This window comes from Archocentrus centrarchus, chromosome 17, assembly GCF_007364275.1.
Source record: "Archocentrus centrarchus isolate MPI-CPG fArcCen1 chromosome 17, fArcCen1, whole genome shotgun sequence".
In the NCBI taxonomy this organism is placed as follows: Eukaryota; Metazoa; Chordata; class Actinopteri; order Cichliformes; family Cichlidae; genus Archocentrus; species Archocentrus centrarchus.
The window spans coordinates 23,728,918-23,746,223 of record NC_044362.1 but is presented as its reverse complement, the minus strand read 5'-3'; the positions used below and the strand labels follow the sequence as shown (position 1 = coordinate 23,746,223).

Sequence of the window (17,306 nt, the reverse complement as noted above, 5' to 3'; positions counted from 1 at the left end):
TAATGATAATTTGTTCTCTTTGCTTACAAATGAGAAAAAAAAAACATTTAAAAACCATTTTGAAACAAATGGATAACTTGAGTCAGAACTACTATGATCACTACAATGAAATGATGAGAGAAAGAACTGCTCATCTTTGTTGCTTTGGCTCAGTTCTTGTTTTCAATCCAAAACATGAAATCCATCCATCTCCATGCTCATTAACATCTTAAAATGTTTTAAGAAATTTATGGAAATCACTTCTGTTTGCCAGAACTAAACAACAGAAACACGTCACTCCTGTTTTAGCCATTTTAGAATAGATTTTATGCATTATTTTTAGGGCCCATCACATCCTTGCTCCAGGCTACATTGACCGCTGAGTACAACATGCACCAGCACGCAGCTGGAGATCCTTGGGCAAAGGCCTTTTGTCTGTTGTAAGGGATTTGCAGTCCATGCCCCGAAGCGCTAACCCTCACAGGTGTAACATGAGTATTGAACATATTTATAGAACATGAGGACAACAACAGTTTGTTAACACAGATGAAGCTGCTTTTATAGGAGCACTAGCCTGTGCGTGCAAGAGGAAAAGAACAGAGCTCAGGAAAGTCAGCAGATTACAGGAAGATGCAGAAGAATGCGGAGGATGGATGAGGTGTATACGCCAGTTTTCCCCGTGTTACTTTGCAAATAAGAGCATTTGGTGTGAGCTTAATGAGAATCTGTGGCCAAACAGTGACAGGACAATCAGAGACCACCAGCACTGATTTATTACTGTAGTATATGCAGACAGTAGGCCTGTGCTTTGTTGGTATTGACAGATACTTGTTTTGTCCTGTGCAGTGCTCTGCACATTTTCAGTTATTTCTGTTACAGCAAGCATTTTATTTTACTGTGTGAACATCCATAGGGCGAGAGGAAGGGTGGGTACACCCTAAACAGGTTGCCAGTCAGTTGCTGGGCTATCATGTGATCACTGGAGGAAAAATATTTTCCACTCACAAAGTGAAATGTAAAAATACTGTGCTCTTTCTAAATAACTATGCATTTTTGTTTTTTTGTTTTTTTAACTAATTATATCTCTGAACACTCTGCAGACCATCCCAGTGAAGAGTTTTACTTTGTGTGTGTCTTTGTGTTTTGTTTTGAGTTTATTATTCTAACATCCTGTGTTCCCTTTGTATAATGTTTTAGAATTCTTTTTAGTTGGGGCCTCTTATTTCCCATTAGATAGTTATGGTAGCTTGTTTCTGCCACTAAAACTTTTTTTTCTAGCCATAGGTCGAATTTAAGGTTATATCGGAAAACTTATTAATTTATTAATTAACTTATTAATTAAAGAATTTAGCTTATCAACTCAAAATTTTGATATACCTAGCTTAATACTAACTAACAAACTCAAACCTTTGGGAAAATAACTTGAAATTAACTTTAAAAAAATTAACTTAAAAAACAAAATCTTTTTTTTCCAGTGGCAGAAACAAGCTTCTATAGATAGTTGTCTTTTCCCCAGCTGTTTCCACTTCCCTGATGTGTATAAATAGTCCTTCCCCTGAGCTGTTATGGTATCTGCATGTTTCTTATTTTTTCCTGGTTCCCTGTTAAGTGTTGGATTTGGCATTTCAACAAATAAAGGTTTGTGTTTTGTTTCCTAAAATCCCGTGTTTGGGTCCTTCACTTTACAAATCATATAAGTTCTGCAGTTTAACTAGTTTTTATCTATGTATGAGCAGTTTTAGGAAATGCCATTTCAGTACTGAAACCTTTAAAAGTATTAGGAGAAATGTGCCAAAGCAGCGCAGGTAAGATTCTAAAATCATCTTAGAGTGAGCTGACTGAAATCTTACTATGTAAGAGGCAGCACCTGGAGAAATTATTGGCAGTGGTCTTAAAAACTGGAATTAGTTCAGTTCAGTGAGCTCTGTTGTGTTTTGTGGGTGTGTTTTTAAATAACCAGTTTAAAGATGAGCAGCACTTCCTTATTGTCTCTGCAGAGTTGCGGCCAGCCTTGTTTTTCTTTACATTCGCATAGAGTAGGAATGTTAATTGCTTATGCATCTTTGAGAGCATTAATGTGTGCGCAAAGTTTCAGTGCAGGTCCCAGTTTAAGGTTCATGGAGCTGACCAGGTGATCCTCTGTGAGAAGCAGCAGAGCCTGACCATCTATTTCTTGGGAGCGAAACTCCTCGGCAACATCAGCACCACCTGGAGGAAACAGAACTGGACTGAGAGGTTTCTGCCACCATGGTGTGTGAACCATGTTAATTATTTTATGTGCAATACTCATAAATTTACATCATAAAAATATAAAAACATCAGGTCAGATTTAAAGAGAGCCATTTTGTCATTTTTAACATCTGTCTGAATCAGCCGGATGCGCTACATACACTCACTGGACACTTTATTAGGTACCTTGCTTGTACCAGGTGGGACCTCCCTTTGTCTTCAGAACTACTTTTATTCTTTGTGGTTCAGATTCAGCAAGGTGCTGCAAACATTCCTCTGAGATTTTGGTCGATATTAACGTGACAGCATTGCACAGGTGCTGCAGTTTTATCTGCTGCACATCCGTGATGTGAATCTCCTGTTCCAGCACATCCCAAAGGTCCTCTATTGGATTTAGATCTGGTGACTGTGGAGGCCATTTGAGTACGGTGAACTTATTGTCATGATCAATATCTCAGTTTGAGATGATTTGGGGTTTGGAGCTTTTTTGCATTATCCTGCTGGAAGCAGCCATCATAAGATGGGTACACTGTGGTCATAAAGCGATGGACAAGAACAATGCTCAGGTGGGCTGTGATATTTAAAATATTCTCAGTTGGTATTTCTGAACCTAACATCTGAATGTCACAGCAGAAATCAAGCCTCAACAGCCCACTTTTTTTTCCAGTTATCTGTCTAATTTTGGTGAGGTGCAGATAGGAGTGGCATGCAGGGTGGTCTTCTGCCGCTATAGCCCATCTGCTTCAAGGTTCAATGTGTTGCATATTTAGATGCTCTTATGCATACCTTGGTTGTAATAAGTATTTATTTCAGTTGCTGTTGCCTCATAAGCTCAAAGCAGTCTTGCCATTCTCCTCAATAAGGCATTTTCACCAAGAGAACTGCTGCTCACTAGATAGTTTCTTTTTTTTTGGGTTATTGTCTGTAAACCTAGAGATGGCTGGAAAATCACAGTAGATCAGCAGTTTCTGAAATTCTCAGATCAGCCCCTCTGGGACCAACAACCATGCCATGTTCAAAGTTACTTAAATCACCTTTCATCCTCATTCTGATGCTTAGTTTAAACTTCAGCAGGTTGTCTTCACTATGTCTACATGCCGAAATGCACTAAATTGTGGCCATCTGATTGGCTGATTACACTTTAATACTAACGAGCAGTTGACCAATGAAGTGGCCTGTGAGTGTACACTATGTGCTGTCACCCGCAAGTGACCATGCTGTGTCCGCGTGAAAGCTTCAGGGCTTGTATTTAAAGGTTAAAATGTAGGTTAAAATGTATTTAACCTGTTTAAAAAACTGCAGGAAAGAAGCAAAAATCTAAAACAAACCAATCACAGCAAGCTCCAGTACAGCACAGGGATAAGAGGTCACAACCATGTATATTTGCCAGTTCTTTAGTGACAAAAATTGTGCTTCAGAAGTATGACAAATGGCATTACCTGGCAGGGTGCTGATATAACAAAACACTTGCTCCACGTTCCACTGAGACGGACAGCTGTCGTCTTCTGTGTCTGAAATGGTGATCGTTTCTATCGTCCTCTGCTCTCTCACCCTCTCCCGCTCTCTCTCAGCCTGCTTCCGAAGCCTGGTTGTCATGGGAACGGGAGGTTCTTCTCCTTCCTCCTCCTCCTCCTCCTCCTCCTCCTCCTCCTCCTCGTGCTGCTCATCTTCCTCTCTCTGTGAACTATGTTGGGTCTCTTTGGAGCCAAATGACCTGTGAGCCTGTGATGCACAAAGACACAAATAGTCACTGTGTCTTTTAGAGCTGGACTACATACAGTAACAAACAGAAACCAGGTATTAGACCGTGTCTCAGGTTACTTTTAGTTCTTACCAGCTGTATAAGAAAGATGCAAATAAATTTTAGTTTTAATTCACTGTGAATATTTACTTTCAGCTGCAAACCTTAATGTCTGAGCTCGGTGGAAAGTCTTAGGATCAAATAGCTCATTAAATGCTGCTGTCAAAATATTTCCACCCAGTTTATATTATTTAAAAGGGTTAAATAATATAAAATGGACTATGTCAACCAGGAAAAATGTATATATTACCACCTCTGGAGTCTGTCAGCCTTCAAAAATACATTTTTGTTATACCTAACTGGTAATAATCATTGGCTTGTAAGTCTGTCCTTCATTTTGATTTCATGGAGGTGGCAAAATTTTGAATGGACATTTTGTTAAAATAATACTTTTACAAGCTGCACTTACATTTTGTCTACTCTTTTCATTCTTTGTTTTGTCTAAACTCTGAAGAGATCAACTGTATTCTGCTCATTTTCAGCTCCAGTAGAGTATCTTTGTATTATTCACAGTTCAAAATTCTTATTTTAATCATCACACAGTGAAGCCCCTCAGTTCATCCTGTCTGAAAAAAGCTATTTTTGCTACTTTCCTTTTAAGCCAGCATTTTTCTAATTGGCTGCTCCATGCAAACAGAAGAAGCAGGTGGCTGTTGCCTAAGTGAGCTCCCCTGCTCTTGAACTTTATAGAGTATGTTGAAAAAGTCTAGCTTCACTGACCCCATTAACTGAAACCATGTGCATGTTTAATATGGACATGCACTACTGAGAGTCTACAGGCCTCAGTTAGCATATTAAATGTTAAAGTTCATGACAGTACAATTAGAAAAAGACTGAACAAATATGGCTTGGTTAGTAGAGTTGCCAGGAGAAACATCTCTCTAAAAAGAACATGCAGCATGGCTTAGATTTGCAAAGTTGCATCTGAACAAAATACAAGACTTCTGGAACGATGACAAACAAGACCAAAATGGAGATGTTTGGTCAGTGCCACATTTGCCACATTTGGTGATCAGCACAAACACCTCATACCAACTGTTGAGCATTGTGGTTGAGGGGGTGATGATTTGGGCTTGTTTTGCAGCCACAAGACCTGGGGACCTTGTGGTCACTGAGTCAACCATATTCTCTGTATACCAAACTATTTGAGAGTCAAATGTGAGGGCACCTGACTGACAGCTAAAGCTTGGCTAAAACTGGGTCATTCAACAGGACCAAGCACAGCGGCACATCTATGACAGACTGGCTGAAAAAGAAAAGAATCAAGGTGTTGCAATGACCCAGTCAAAGTCCAGACCTCAACCTGATTGACATGCTGTGGTGGGATCTTAAGAGGGCTGTGCATGAACGAATATCCACAAACCTCAATGAACTGAAGCAATGTTTTAAAGAACAGTGGGCGAAAACTCCTCCACAAGGATGTGACAAACTGAAAGTCACACAGAAAACGAAAATGATCTATTTCAAGTTATTGCTGCTAAAACTGGTTCTACACAGTCTACTGAATCATTATGTGTCCTGAGTTTTTCACAATAACACACAGCCTTTTTTTTTTTTTTTTAAAAAAAGGTAGATGATGGTTAGTGAACCTGAAAAAATGAAACAAGATTCAGAAATATACTCAAAACTAGAATTATGTAAGTTTAAAGGCTGATGCTGCACTAATAAATTAACTGGAAACAAAGGAAACACAACACCTTTAAAGCCCACTCAAGCCCAAGGCTGGAACGCACTGGACTAAGTGATGAATAAGGTGAAATTATAATAAGCAGGTGAGGAAACTGAAACAACGTTGTAACAAAGAGAGGGCCAAAATTCCTCCACAATGATGTGACAGACTGAAGTCATACAGAAAACAATTACTTCATGTTATTGCTATTAAAAGTGGTTCTCCACACAACAGAATCATGGGGTCTATTTCATTTTTCACAGGACTGCTTAACAGAAATCAAGAAAAAGGGCAATAGTTATCCTTCAACCTTACATATGTCCTTCTAATGTTGCTATTGCAACTTTATGAATCATGCACTCTCCACCTACACTCCAGACGTTTAAGGAAATGAGGAGTTACTTAAAGTGGCATATACCGGAGCAACAACAAGCTTGTTGCTGCAGCTTTAAGAAAAATAAATAATAAAATTACATGAATCATTTTAATGTTTGTTTTCAGAGCTGATGGACATCTCAGATATTAGCCACCTGGAAAGGCCATTTGGTTGTTTGTATTAGAGATGCCCATCTGCCGGTTGACCTGATCACCCTGAATATTCTGTCCAACATGCTGGTTTGTTTACAAATGTGAAGCTGTGGATAGCTTCATGTCTGGCATGTGCTTGTGTTGGAAAGAAGAAGCCAATGAGATGAAATATGTTTTTTCTGGACTGCAAGAAGAAGTTGACAGGATGCAGACCATATAGTTCTTGCTACTTGTCACCTCGCAGTAAAGAAAGAGGCAAACACAGTACAAATAACAAGAAAGTCCTCCTGGCAGAAAAGTGTCTGTCAAAAAACCTCCAAATCTGTTCTTCTCTAAACAAACAGATGTATTTGACTTGGTAGAGGAGTGTGGGAGCCTAGATAATGCTTTTGTTTATTATGTAAACATGTAGTCATTTGTGGGAGAAAAAAACAAACAAACCCAAAATGGCTCAATTAGATAAAAATGAAGAAAGAAGCTCAAACTCTATGAAGTAAAATGTTTCATAAAGTTCAATAAAGCAAAAATTAAACAGAATAGATGTAACACTAAATATACTAAAAACAAAAACAGCAAATGTCAATGTACACAGAGTGATAAGTATTGTGACCTTGCAGAGTCACTGAGTGCTGAGATGCAGAGCTCCAAACTTCCTCTGGCTTTAACATCAGCACAAAAGCAGTGCACCAGGAGCTTCATGGCATGGGTTTCCATGAGCGAGCAGCTCCTGTAGGTGGCAAGGTACTTTTTGACCATATATTGTATCTTCCTACATGCATCAGGCCAATGAGATTAACTGACCTGCATCATAAAGTGTTCTCTGGGGGCTCCATTGACCCTGCTGGGGGGTCGTCCTCTCCTGCCCACTGGCCTGTGGACCCAGCGACCTGCTTTAAGCACCGTGATACGCTTGGTGCAGCTCACACTGAACCTGAAGAGAAAGAGCCATGAAATGTTAGACGGATAAGGGCATTCCTCCCTAATATTATGATATCACATCATTCATGAAGTCTAAAAGCGATACGAGATGTTATTTTCCTCACAGTTCAATGGGAAACAGTGAGACTCAAGAGTTGTCCTCTTTTCGTTGCCTTGACAGAGACTCTGGGAAACCTGGAAATGATTATCTGCTCACATCAGTGGGACCGCAGATGCCAGATGACGTAATTCTATATTACTGACTCAGACTGTAATTTTCTGCAGTTTCTGCAGCAGAAGATGGTGCTTTGTTACAACAACACCCTGCCACCAGCTCATGAGTGGTACTCATTCTTTCCACAGACTGTGGTGAACCTCAACCAATGGCACTAACACTGAAAAACAATAAAATAAAAAGATTCAAAATGATTTACAAAGCTCAATTTCTAATAACAAAGCACTGAATAATCAAAAATTAGCATGGCCTTTGTATTGTCTATGGTTTCTTTGAATGGTAAAATCCTGATTCTTGGATTTTTATTGCTGTCCTCAGCACTTGTTTTGTTTCAGTTGTGTGTTTCTTTTTATTCCACCTCCTGTGTTCCTAGTGTGAGTGTGGGCCCAGTCTCTCTTTCATCTTACTTCCTGTTTTATTTTGAAAGTTAGGACCTTGTGCTTTTTTTGTGTTTTTTACTTTACATCCTCATTGGTGTCTGATTTAGTTCACGTGTTCCCGAAGTCTCGATTCCTCTCCTCCTCTTCTTTGCAAAGTAGTTCCTCCCACCAGCGATGCAAGCGGAGGAGGTGAGAAAGCGACACGAGGAGAAAGGAATCAAGGCAACAGGCACTTAGGAAGTCAGCCTCACTTTAGAGCCTCATTTTAAAGTGATGTCAATTAAATATGAGATTTGACACAACTGCATCACTCAAGTGTGCCAGTGTTCATGACATGGTTCAATTTGGATCATACCCTTTATGCGGGGCAGAAAGTTTGATAATGTTAAATAAGTGAAACAACATATGAATAAGAGTCCTCCTCCCACCATGGATTGTATATTACAGCTGTTTGCCAGTCCTCTTTTATTTGCTGAAGGTAAAAATACTTCCACAGAGGAAACACCTGTGCATCCTGGATTATAGCTCAAGCAAGCCTCTTCTCTCCTCCTGATGCATTTTAGGAATTGAGATATCCTTCAACATGGAATTTTGACTGTTTCCCTGGTCACAGGCAGGAGGATGGAGATGAAGGGGTCCTTTGTCAAGCTGTCATCATGTAGCCCATGTTTGCTTATACTGGGCATCTGCAGTCTGGGGGATTTATCTTATTTGCCCATTTTTAGCTCATCCAACTGAAGGACCAATGAGCTCATGTGATAATGAGGTGTCCGTTCATAAAAACTGGTCAGATTTTAAAGAAAACTGCACACAGCGATGACTTAATGGGGTCTTCACTGAAGCTGTGCTCATGTTGGTCATTTTACTGCCACTTTTCCATTTTCACAGCTAGTGAAACAAGATTGTTTTATCCTGGTTAGGACTCTGTGCGCCTCTGAATTCTCAGTGGATTTTAACTTTTATTACTTTGTGCAATACAGCCAACAAGTGACCAAAAATGTTAGAACTTTCTTTCTGTACTTCATACATTACAATAACCTATGAATTGTCCTGGATCATGTGCCAAATGAGCTACTACATCATTAAGATGGGTAGGGTAGCCATTTGTGTTTTTTATGTTGGTAATTAAAGTCTGCTGTCTGCTAATGGGTTGAAAAACAACTTTTTCCATTTCTTTGTGGCAGTCTGCTGAAAACCCAGATGTATAACTTTAGTGTTTGGACCCACAAAGCATATTTCTATAAATTTTCCCAGCAGATCTCTTGCCTGGATCTAGAGCTGGTAGTCGGTGCACTCCAAATATCATTATAGTCATCCTCAGATATCTCCAGGGTTAGGAATCCCACTAATAATATCCATTTTAAAAACAGCTAACAGCACTGTAGCCTGACAAAACCAAGACAGTAGATTATATCTCTCAGCTGGCCTGGGAAAGCCTCAGTGTTCCCCTGGAAAAGCTGAAGGAGGTGGCAATGAAGAGAGAGGTCTGGGCTTCTCTGCTTAAGCTGCTGCCCCCACGACCTGGCCCCAGGTAAGCGGAAGAAAATGGATGGATGGATGGATGGATGGTCTGAAAAAGATAAAATATCCAGTGAGCGGCAGTTCTCTGGGTGAAAATGCCTTGTTGAGGACCAGACTGCTTCAAGCTGATAGGAAGGCAACATCAACTCAAATAACCACTCATTACAGCCAAGGTATCCAAAAGAGCATCTCTGAATGCACAACGCATCAAATGTTGAAGCAGATGGACTATAGCAGCAGAAGGCCAGGTGCCACCCCTGTCAGCTGAGAAAAGGAAACTGAGGCTACAATTCACACAGGCTCACAAAACTGGACAATAGAAGATTGGAAAAATGTTGCCTAGTCTGATGAGTCTTGATTTCTGCTGCAACACATGGATGGTAGGATCAGAATTTGGCATAAACAACATGAAAGCATCGATACATCCTGCTTTGTGTCATCAGTTCAGGCTGGTGGTTTTGGTGTGATGGGGTGGGGGATATTTTATTTTCTTGTCACATGTTTGGACCCCTTAGCTCCAACTGAGAATCATTTAAAAAAAAAAACTGACTCCCTGGAGATCCTTTTATGACTACAGTGTACTCATTTTCTGAAGGCTGCTTCCAGTGGAATAAGTGTTTTATTTACCTTCGGACACACGACATGGAGCAGAAGCGTTTGGAGCGCAGAAACGTGCGAGCGTAACCGCTGCTTCCACAGTATTCACACTGCAGCACAGCTGCCACACTCTCCCCGAACTCTGCAACTTCAGAGGACCAGCTGTTAGTCACGCATGTTAACACACACATGCACACGCACACACACACACATGCGCACGCGCATACACACACACACACACATGCACACACACACACACACACACACACACACACACACACACACACACACACACACACACACACACACACACAGAAATAGACTATTACTCACCTTCTGCTGCAGAGCCATCATTTTCCATCTCAGAGTCAGATGAATCTGACTGGTCAGCATCCAGTGGACTGTCCTCTGCTGCATCTCCATTGGTCGATATGTCCTGGGGTTCTGGAAGTGAAGCCTGCTGCTCTGATAACTGCGAGGATGGACCAACCTGCATAAAGGAACACATTAAATATTGTAAAACCTTAGACATGCACTGATAAAGACACAAACAGACAGGACGATGTTTCACATACACAGACAGATTCCAGCATTTGGACGAGAGTGAAGTTATACTTTACAGAACACCTATTTTCGTTCCTGTGTTTTATAAATTTAGGCTGATACTTGGCTTGCTAAATCCTCGTGAAATAAAGAATTATGAGTAAATGATAAAGCTGGCAACATTTAATATTTAATCCCATGAATAGATCAAAATCAACATTAAACTGATGCTAATAAGCAGTACCTATGCAGCTGAACCAAAATTGCTAACCATTGAGCAAAAGTTAAGAAACTAAACAAAAAACAACCGTGAATGAGTGAAACAGCAGAACAAGGCACACGACACAAAAGACATAAGCCATGATGTCCTCACTGAAAACTTGTGTTTTACTCCTAATCCTCTTTAAAGAGCACCTTTACCTTGTGGCGAGTATAGAGTATAGCTGCCTCCGGTGCCTAAGGCAATGACACCAAAGGACGCTTTGTTTATGTGTATGACACCAGCACTATCTGACAGAAAGGCAGCTTTTGATGGCCTGGTATATGTTTGTGTGTGTGTTGACACAGTAGCTGTGTCAATATTGGTTGCACAGAGATAATGGTCCCATTTCAAAAACCTACAATGTTCACATTAGGATGTTGGAGGGGTGACAGTGGGATAAATCACTGGTTTATCAGCCAAGAAAGCATAGTTGGTGTCCCACTAAGACCTTTGCATTTTGCTTTATCTCTCACTTTCTTCTTTCATTTCCTGTTTAGGTTTAGGCCCTGAAAACTTGGTTAGCTTTAGTTATTGAGTTATTTTCTGAATTTTGACTTGTTTTTCTCAGAAGTTTAAGTTAGTAACTCAAAGGTCTGAGATAATAACCCCAGATTTTGACTTATGGATAGCATTTTTTAGCGGAAACAAGCTTCCATACAAATAAGCCCCTTCACAACAATAACTCTGCATACTGAATAATTATGAATTAGCCAGCTTCCTCAATAAAGGACACCTTGTGCATAAATGAGCCATGCCAGTAACTGTGACAAAATAATTGGGACCTCTGCTGAACAAGAACAGGCTGGAGTGAGGGACTTCAGCGAAATGTAGGCAAATTGCATCATGTCACTGGCGTTATAATTTAAAGATAATACAATGACACAATGTCAAATTTCATGTGTATCAGTGGTTTACATCAATATATTTATACAGTCTTACTCTTCTTGAATCATGAAAGGGGGTGTACCTAATTAGTGAATTTATACCTGAAAATACATTATTTTGTACTGAAGCTACTCTCAGTTGTAGAACAGGTATTGTATTAGAGCCACATCAAAAGAGAATTTCTCCATTATGGCTAAATGACTCTTAAAATTAGACATTTATTTAAGTTTTAAATTCCACGTTCTTTTCCTCACCTGCTCCAGAAATATTTTAATGTTGATTATAGATGAATAATAATAAGAAATAGAAAATGCATGACAAAAAGCTGGTGTGAAGTGTTTATAGTGCTTCCCATTAATCAGCAATTAACTTTGTGCAGAGGGCACAAAGTGCCACATACCATTCCCGGTATGTGGCACCTCCACATACCGGGAATGGCTCCAGACCCTCTTTGATGACGAAGCCCTCCACGAGGTGTGTGAGGACGTGGGTTGACCTCTTGGGGCTTCCTGGGAGGCTGGCTGGGGCAGAGGGAGGCTGGCTGGGGACTCTTGCTGCAGCAGGGAGGACAGGAGGAGGTAGAGGAGAAGGTGGTGGAGGAGGAGGGTTGTTGCTGCTGCTGTTACTGCTTTTGTTAGTGGTGGTAAGCTGTGAGGAGTCCTCCACCTGTGCTAATTTGATCACCGAGTGGCTGGAGGATGAACCCATCATCGCTAAACAATAAAAAGCATAAAGAATGCAGGGATGAGGGGTGTCTCGGAGAGGCAAATTATCTTGTTAATGTAATAATTCTGTACCTGAACCATTCTGCTTACGTGGTGTAGGGGTCCTGTCTTGTTGTGCACTTGGAGGATCTTTCCTCTCCTCTGAGCTCAGCCCATTCACTTTGCACATTTGCCCCACCTGAAATTCAAACCAAAACAAACAATCAGCCAAACCAGCACATAATCCGATCAGGAGCTCTTCAAAACAGGATATGCTGACTCACTTGCAGAGTTTCGTTGTGCTTGGCTGGATGCACTTTCAGATCAACAGCCACCGTCTGAGGAGGTGGCAGGTTCTGGTAGGGCATCTGAACCAGAGCCTCTGCCACAGGTAGATCCTGTTCTGTTTGTAGTACCTGTCCTGACTGGACTGCCAAGGCCCGTACTGAGTGCAGGGAAAGCCTGTGGATGGAGGCCGGCGGGTTCTGGGGCAGCCTGGGGAGAATTAGAGGAGGAGGAGGAGGCGGAGGCTGCTGGATCTGTGGGAATGAAGTCCGACGCTGTGGTGCAGCCACCAGAGGAGGAGGCTGAGGCTGAAGAGTGGCAGCTGGGACTGAAGTCTGAGCTGATGATGCAAACACACTGGTGACTAATGGGGAAGAAGAGGAAGATGGGGCTGGGGGCTCATTTTGTGGTTGTAAGTGGGGGCTGGTTGGAGTGGTCAATCTTTTAACTGAAAGAGGAAGAGGACTGGAGTGGGTATCTTGGGGTGCTACTCTGAGAGCGATAGGCTGCAGCTGTCTGCTGCTGGGAGCTCCTCCTGTGGCCCGCTGGAGAATAAGCTGGTGGTGCGCCACCTGCTGGCCCACTGGACAGGACAGCTGCTGCTTGACTAGAGTGTGGGTTTGCACTGGAGGATAGGCTGCAGAGGGAACATAAGGGACATACCAGTTCACAGGTGACCTCTCAAGATCATGCAGAACGATTTAAATTAAAAACTTAACCTGACACAAAAGCAAATATCTGCACTTACATAAACATTAGTGTCCTGGTAATGAGTCTTCTAGCACTTTTGATCAAATATAAATTACAATGTTACTTAAAAAAATGAAATTATTCAATTCTCTATCATCTGCAGATTTACATCCTAAAACACTTATATTGCTTTTAAAACATTTATTGGAAGATTGTATTTACCTACCCAAAACAAGTGTCCACCCATAGTTTGACATCACTAATCTTGCTTTTGGCTTCTTATCTTAAACCCTGGAATGCATCAACTCACCTGGGGTTGTAACAGATGGTGCTGTTTCTGTTGAGGCATCAGTCAGCTGGTTGCTTTTCAGCCCACAGACTGGAGTCTTGGGCAAAGAGGCAGCTGGAGACAGAGCCTGGGACTCAGTAGAAGGCTTTAAGATGACGCTGTGGGTTGTAGCCAGAGCTCCAGGCAAATGGGCACGCACAGCTAGATTCTGCACCGAAATATAAGCGGTTAACAGTTACTCTTCACAGTTATTAAAGGTTTCTGGTTGTGGAAGGAAGAGTCAGTGCAGTACCTTGTCCTAACATATTGACAACAAATAATTAAATAGCTAGAATAAGTGGACCTGTTCTGCTGTTCCTTATTTTATGATATAAAATATAATATAAAAATGTTGCAATGTAATGTTCCAAAATGATGCACAAGTAATCCCATCCCAGTGCACCAATACTCTTTGCTGTGCATGATTTCAAAGAGAAGGGGATATCCTTAATGATATGATATCCTCTCTGTTTGAGAGGGGCAGCCAATCAGAAGAAAGTAACTTCAAAGCTGTGGGCAGTGAGGTATGAAGGTGTGAACTTCTATCAGCTCCTGACTCACAGGAAGGGTGGTCTTAAAGGGAGAAAATGGCTTGTTTTAGACAGAGGATGAACTGAGCAGCAGCAGCAGTATGAGGCAAATAAGGATTATTTTGAACTGTAAATTCTGCAAAGCTACTCCAGAAGAGTCCAAGAACAATAATAGGGAGCCTGAAATGAACATAATAGGTCCACTGTAAGGTCTGTAGCATTCAGAGGCACATAAAACTCCAGTGTTGTGGCATGATTGTACCTGAGAGGAGGTAGGTAATGAAGAGCAGGAGGTCACAGTGGGGAGGTCTGACTGAACTGCAGCTACTGTGGCTGCAGGAGTTAGAATCAGCTGGCAAGGATAAAAGCAACAGGGAAGCTCAGATGGCAGGTTGGTTAAAAATCAACCAGAAAAAAGTTGGCTCATGCAGTCAAAAAGGCAACACAGTAAAGCAGGATGAATGCAGCTTGAGATTATTGTAAAGATTATACCATCTGAGTTCGAAGATACATCTGAGCTTGGTTACAGCTGGCTGGTCTGTTTCCTAGAAGCATGGCCTGTTGGGATATTGTGGCCGCACCGGCAGTGGATGTCTGAGTTCGGCCAATCAGCCGCGCTGTCACTGGAGATGCTGGTAAAGCGATCTGGATGAGGGGGTGGGATGATGAAAGATGTAAAAACAAAATATGCTCAGGTGTGTATTTGTGCTCAGAGTGAGACCGCACACACACTTACTGAGTTTTGGGAGACACCCGCAGCCTGAACCAAACTGCCTGTAGATGAAGAAGGTGACCTCTGACAGACTGAAGCCTAAAAAAAAACAGTGAAAACACATTTCACTTTCCACTCTTCATCCTCACGCTGACACACAGCACACAAACAGACACCGTCTGACCTGCTGGATTGCGGCCAGACTCTGCAGATGTGAGGGGTGCTGGTGCTGCTGCAGGGCTGCTGTCTGCAGCATAAAGTGCTGCTGCTGGGCTGCGTACATCTGATGCAGGTACTGGGCCGTTATGCTCTGAGGTCTGTGGATGGCGTGCTGGATCACCTGTTGGGTCACATGATGTAGACTCAAAACGCTTTACAAATCAGCTAAATGCAGAACAAGGCTGCTGCAGTTATTAGATAAAAGGTAATAACTCATGCCTTCACTGTCAGCCTGCTTGGCAAGTGCATGCAACAGACAATCAATATTCAATATATCTATACAATACATGCGTGTTGAGGTCAGTGGTACTGTCCAATAACCTGGATCAGCTTTAAATCAAGTCCTGTGTGTACATTGTACATAAATAATACCCAAAGGTACTTCCTGTGACCTTGACTGTGTTTGATAAATAAATAATAAATGATAATAAACAATTACAGACAGGTGCCTGGCAGGTACTGTCTATAACCTTTGCCTGTCAAGCACACTGTTTCACTTCACAGGTAAACATTCAGGGTAACAGACGTTACCCTGAATGTTTACCTGTGAAGTGAAACAACGCAAAAATCTGTCTGCTTGATCACTTTTCAGTCAAGCCAGGACTCTCTAAATGAACAACATACACCCAGGTCGCAGGTGCTGTCTATTACCTGGACTGCTTGTCTGTCTGGTGGGATGATGCTGAGGGAGGTAGAGGGTGGTTGGGCACGGGAACTGACTGTTGCCATGGTGAAGATAGATGATGACGATGATGATGCGGTGGTTACTGTCTTACTGGTATCTGCCTGTCTGTCTCCTGGGCTCTGCCTGTCCATCTCCCAGATTTCACACAGATTCAATATCAGGAAAACTGTGGAGATATTTTTTTTAAAAAAGGACATGAATTAACATGATAGCATGAGCTGGTTCAACCAGAGCTTCAGCTGCGATTTTGATTGACTCTTCTTTTTACTCCACACATGTTTGAATACCCCTGCAGCATGCCATAAAAGTTTGTCTCCTATCTCCACTAGCCTGTGTTTTGTCCTTATTTCCCTATGCTCTCTTTTATTCTCCCTCCCCTCACCCCAGTCACGGCAGATGGCTGCTCCTCCCTGATACTGGTTCTGCTGGAGGTTTCTTCCTGTTAAAAAAAGGGAGTTTTTCCTTCCCACCATTGTAAAGTGTTTGCTCATAGAGAGTCGCTTGATCTTTAGTACTACAGGGTCTTTACCGTACAGTATGAAGCACCTTAAGGTGACTGCTTTTCAGAATTGGAAATACATAAATAAACATGAACTGAACTGAATATACTTTAATCTGATTAAATTTAAAGACACCTTTATCTTTGGCCTTTATTTTTTCATGACTTTCAGTGCAATATATATTGGTGCCATGTGGAGTTTTAAATTAAATGATAATCCATTTTTACAAAGAATCATTTTGTCTACAAACAATAGTCTGCAAAATACAGTTTTATACAATGTATGGCAGTTTTACCTCAAGAGCCATGCAAATAAATTCAAATACACTCACACAAATGATAGACATCATAAATACCCTACCTCACAGTGAGGTTTTAGCTTCTTGAAATAATAAATAAATAAAATAAAACCAGTTGAACCAAAACTAAACTTGGTATAAATCTGATTTTGGAGCAGATCATCTTCAAGACGCAATTCTGACACACACTGCAAGCTAGAAGCAAAAATGAAGTGAACAAATAATAACAGCACGATAGATTTAATAATAGTAATATTTAACATTCTCACCAAGACCCCTTGAACATGCTTTTGAATGTAAATCATTCATATTATTGAGTTTTTAACATTTGCTGTAAGGTGGGAGGCCACTCATACCTCTGTAACAATTTAGGAACATTTCAATAATAATAATAATTATAATCATAATCATAATAATAAGCTGGGTTGTATAAAACACGCCTGTTGCAGCAGAATATCAGAATATTGATTGTTTTTTTGCTCATTATTCTTCGCTGCAGAGCCGGTAATAAACGCGGGCAGGATTTTCTCGACAAACCCCGAACGATCGCATAATCAGTGATCTCTGATGCCCTGTCTGTGAACCTTCAGAGACTACATTCAGCGCAACTGGATGTCACCCCCTGCCGCTCTGCCCCTCGCGGCTCACACTGCGCATTATGCATGCACAACCATCCACCTCTTGTCGGCGTTACCTGCCTGGTTTTGGAGGACATGGGCCATCAGGAGCTGACCATATCCCAACACAATCTCCCAGTCATGAAACCCACTGATGTGTCGGCACTGCTGAAAATGGAGATTAAAAAAAA

At 41.4% G+C, this 17,306-nt stretch overlaps 1 protein-coding gene across 1 annotated transcript; it reads right to left on the bottom strand.

Annotated features, from left to right (window-relative positions):
* Nucleotides 1-1,484: 1,484 nt before the first annotated feature.
* phc3 (polyhomeotic homolog 3 (Drosophila)) lies at nucleotides 1,485-17,306 on the bottom strand. The gene is made up of 15 exons (XM_030752439.1): nucleotides 17,197-17,306; nucleotides 15,667-15,866; nucleotides 14,981-15,136; nucleotides 14,821-14,895; nucleotides 14,577-14,729; nucleotides 14,347-14,436; nucleotides 13,537-13,723; nucleotides 12,536-13,173; nucleotides 12,345-12,450; nucleotides 11,977-12,260; nucleotides 10,191-10,347; nucleotides 9,888-10,005; nucleotides 7,008-7,137; nucleotides 3,648-3,930; nucleotides 1,485-2,187 (listed from the first exon to the last, which is right to left on the bottom strand). The coding sequence occupies exons 2-15, from the start codon at nucleotides 15,829-15,831 to the stop codon at nucleotides 2,033-2,035; spliced, it is 2,697 nt and encodes an 898-aa protein (XP_030608299.1). The 5' UTR covers nucleotides 15,832-15,866; nucleotides 17,197-17,306; the 3' UTR covers nucleotides 1,485-2,032.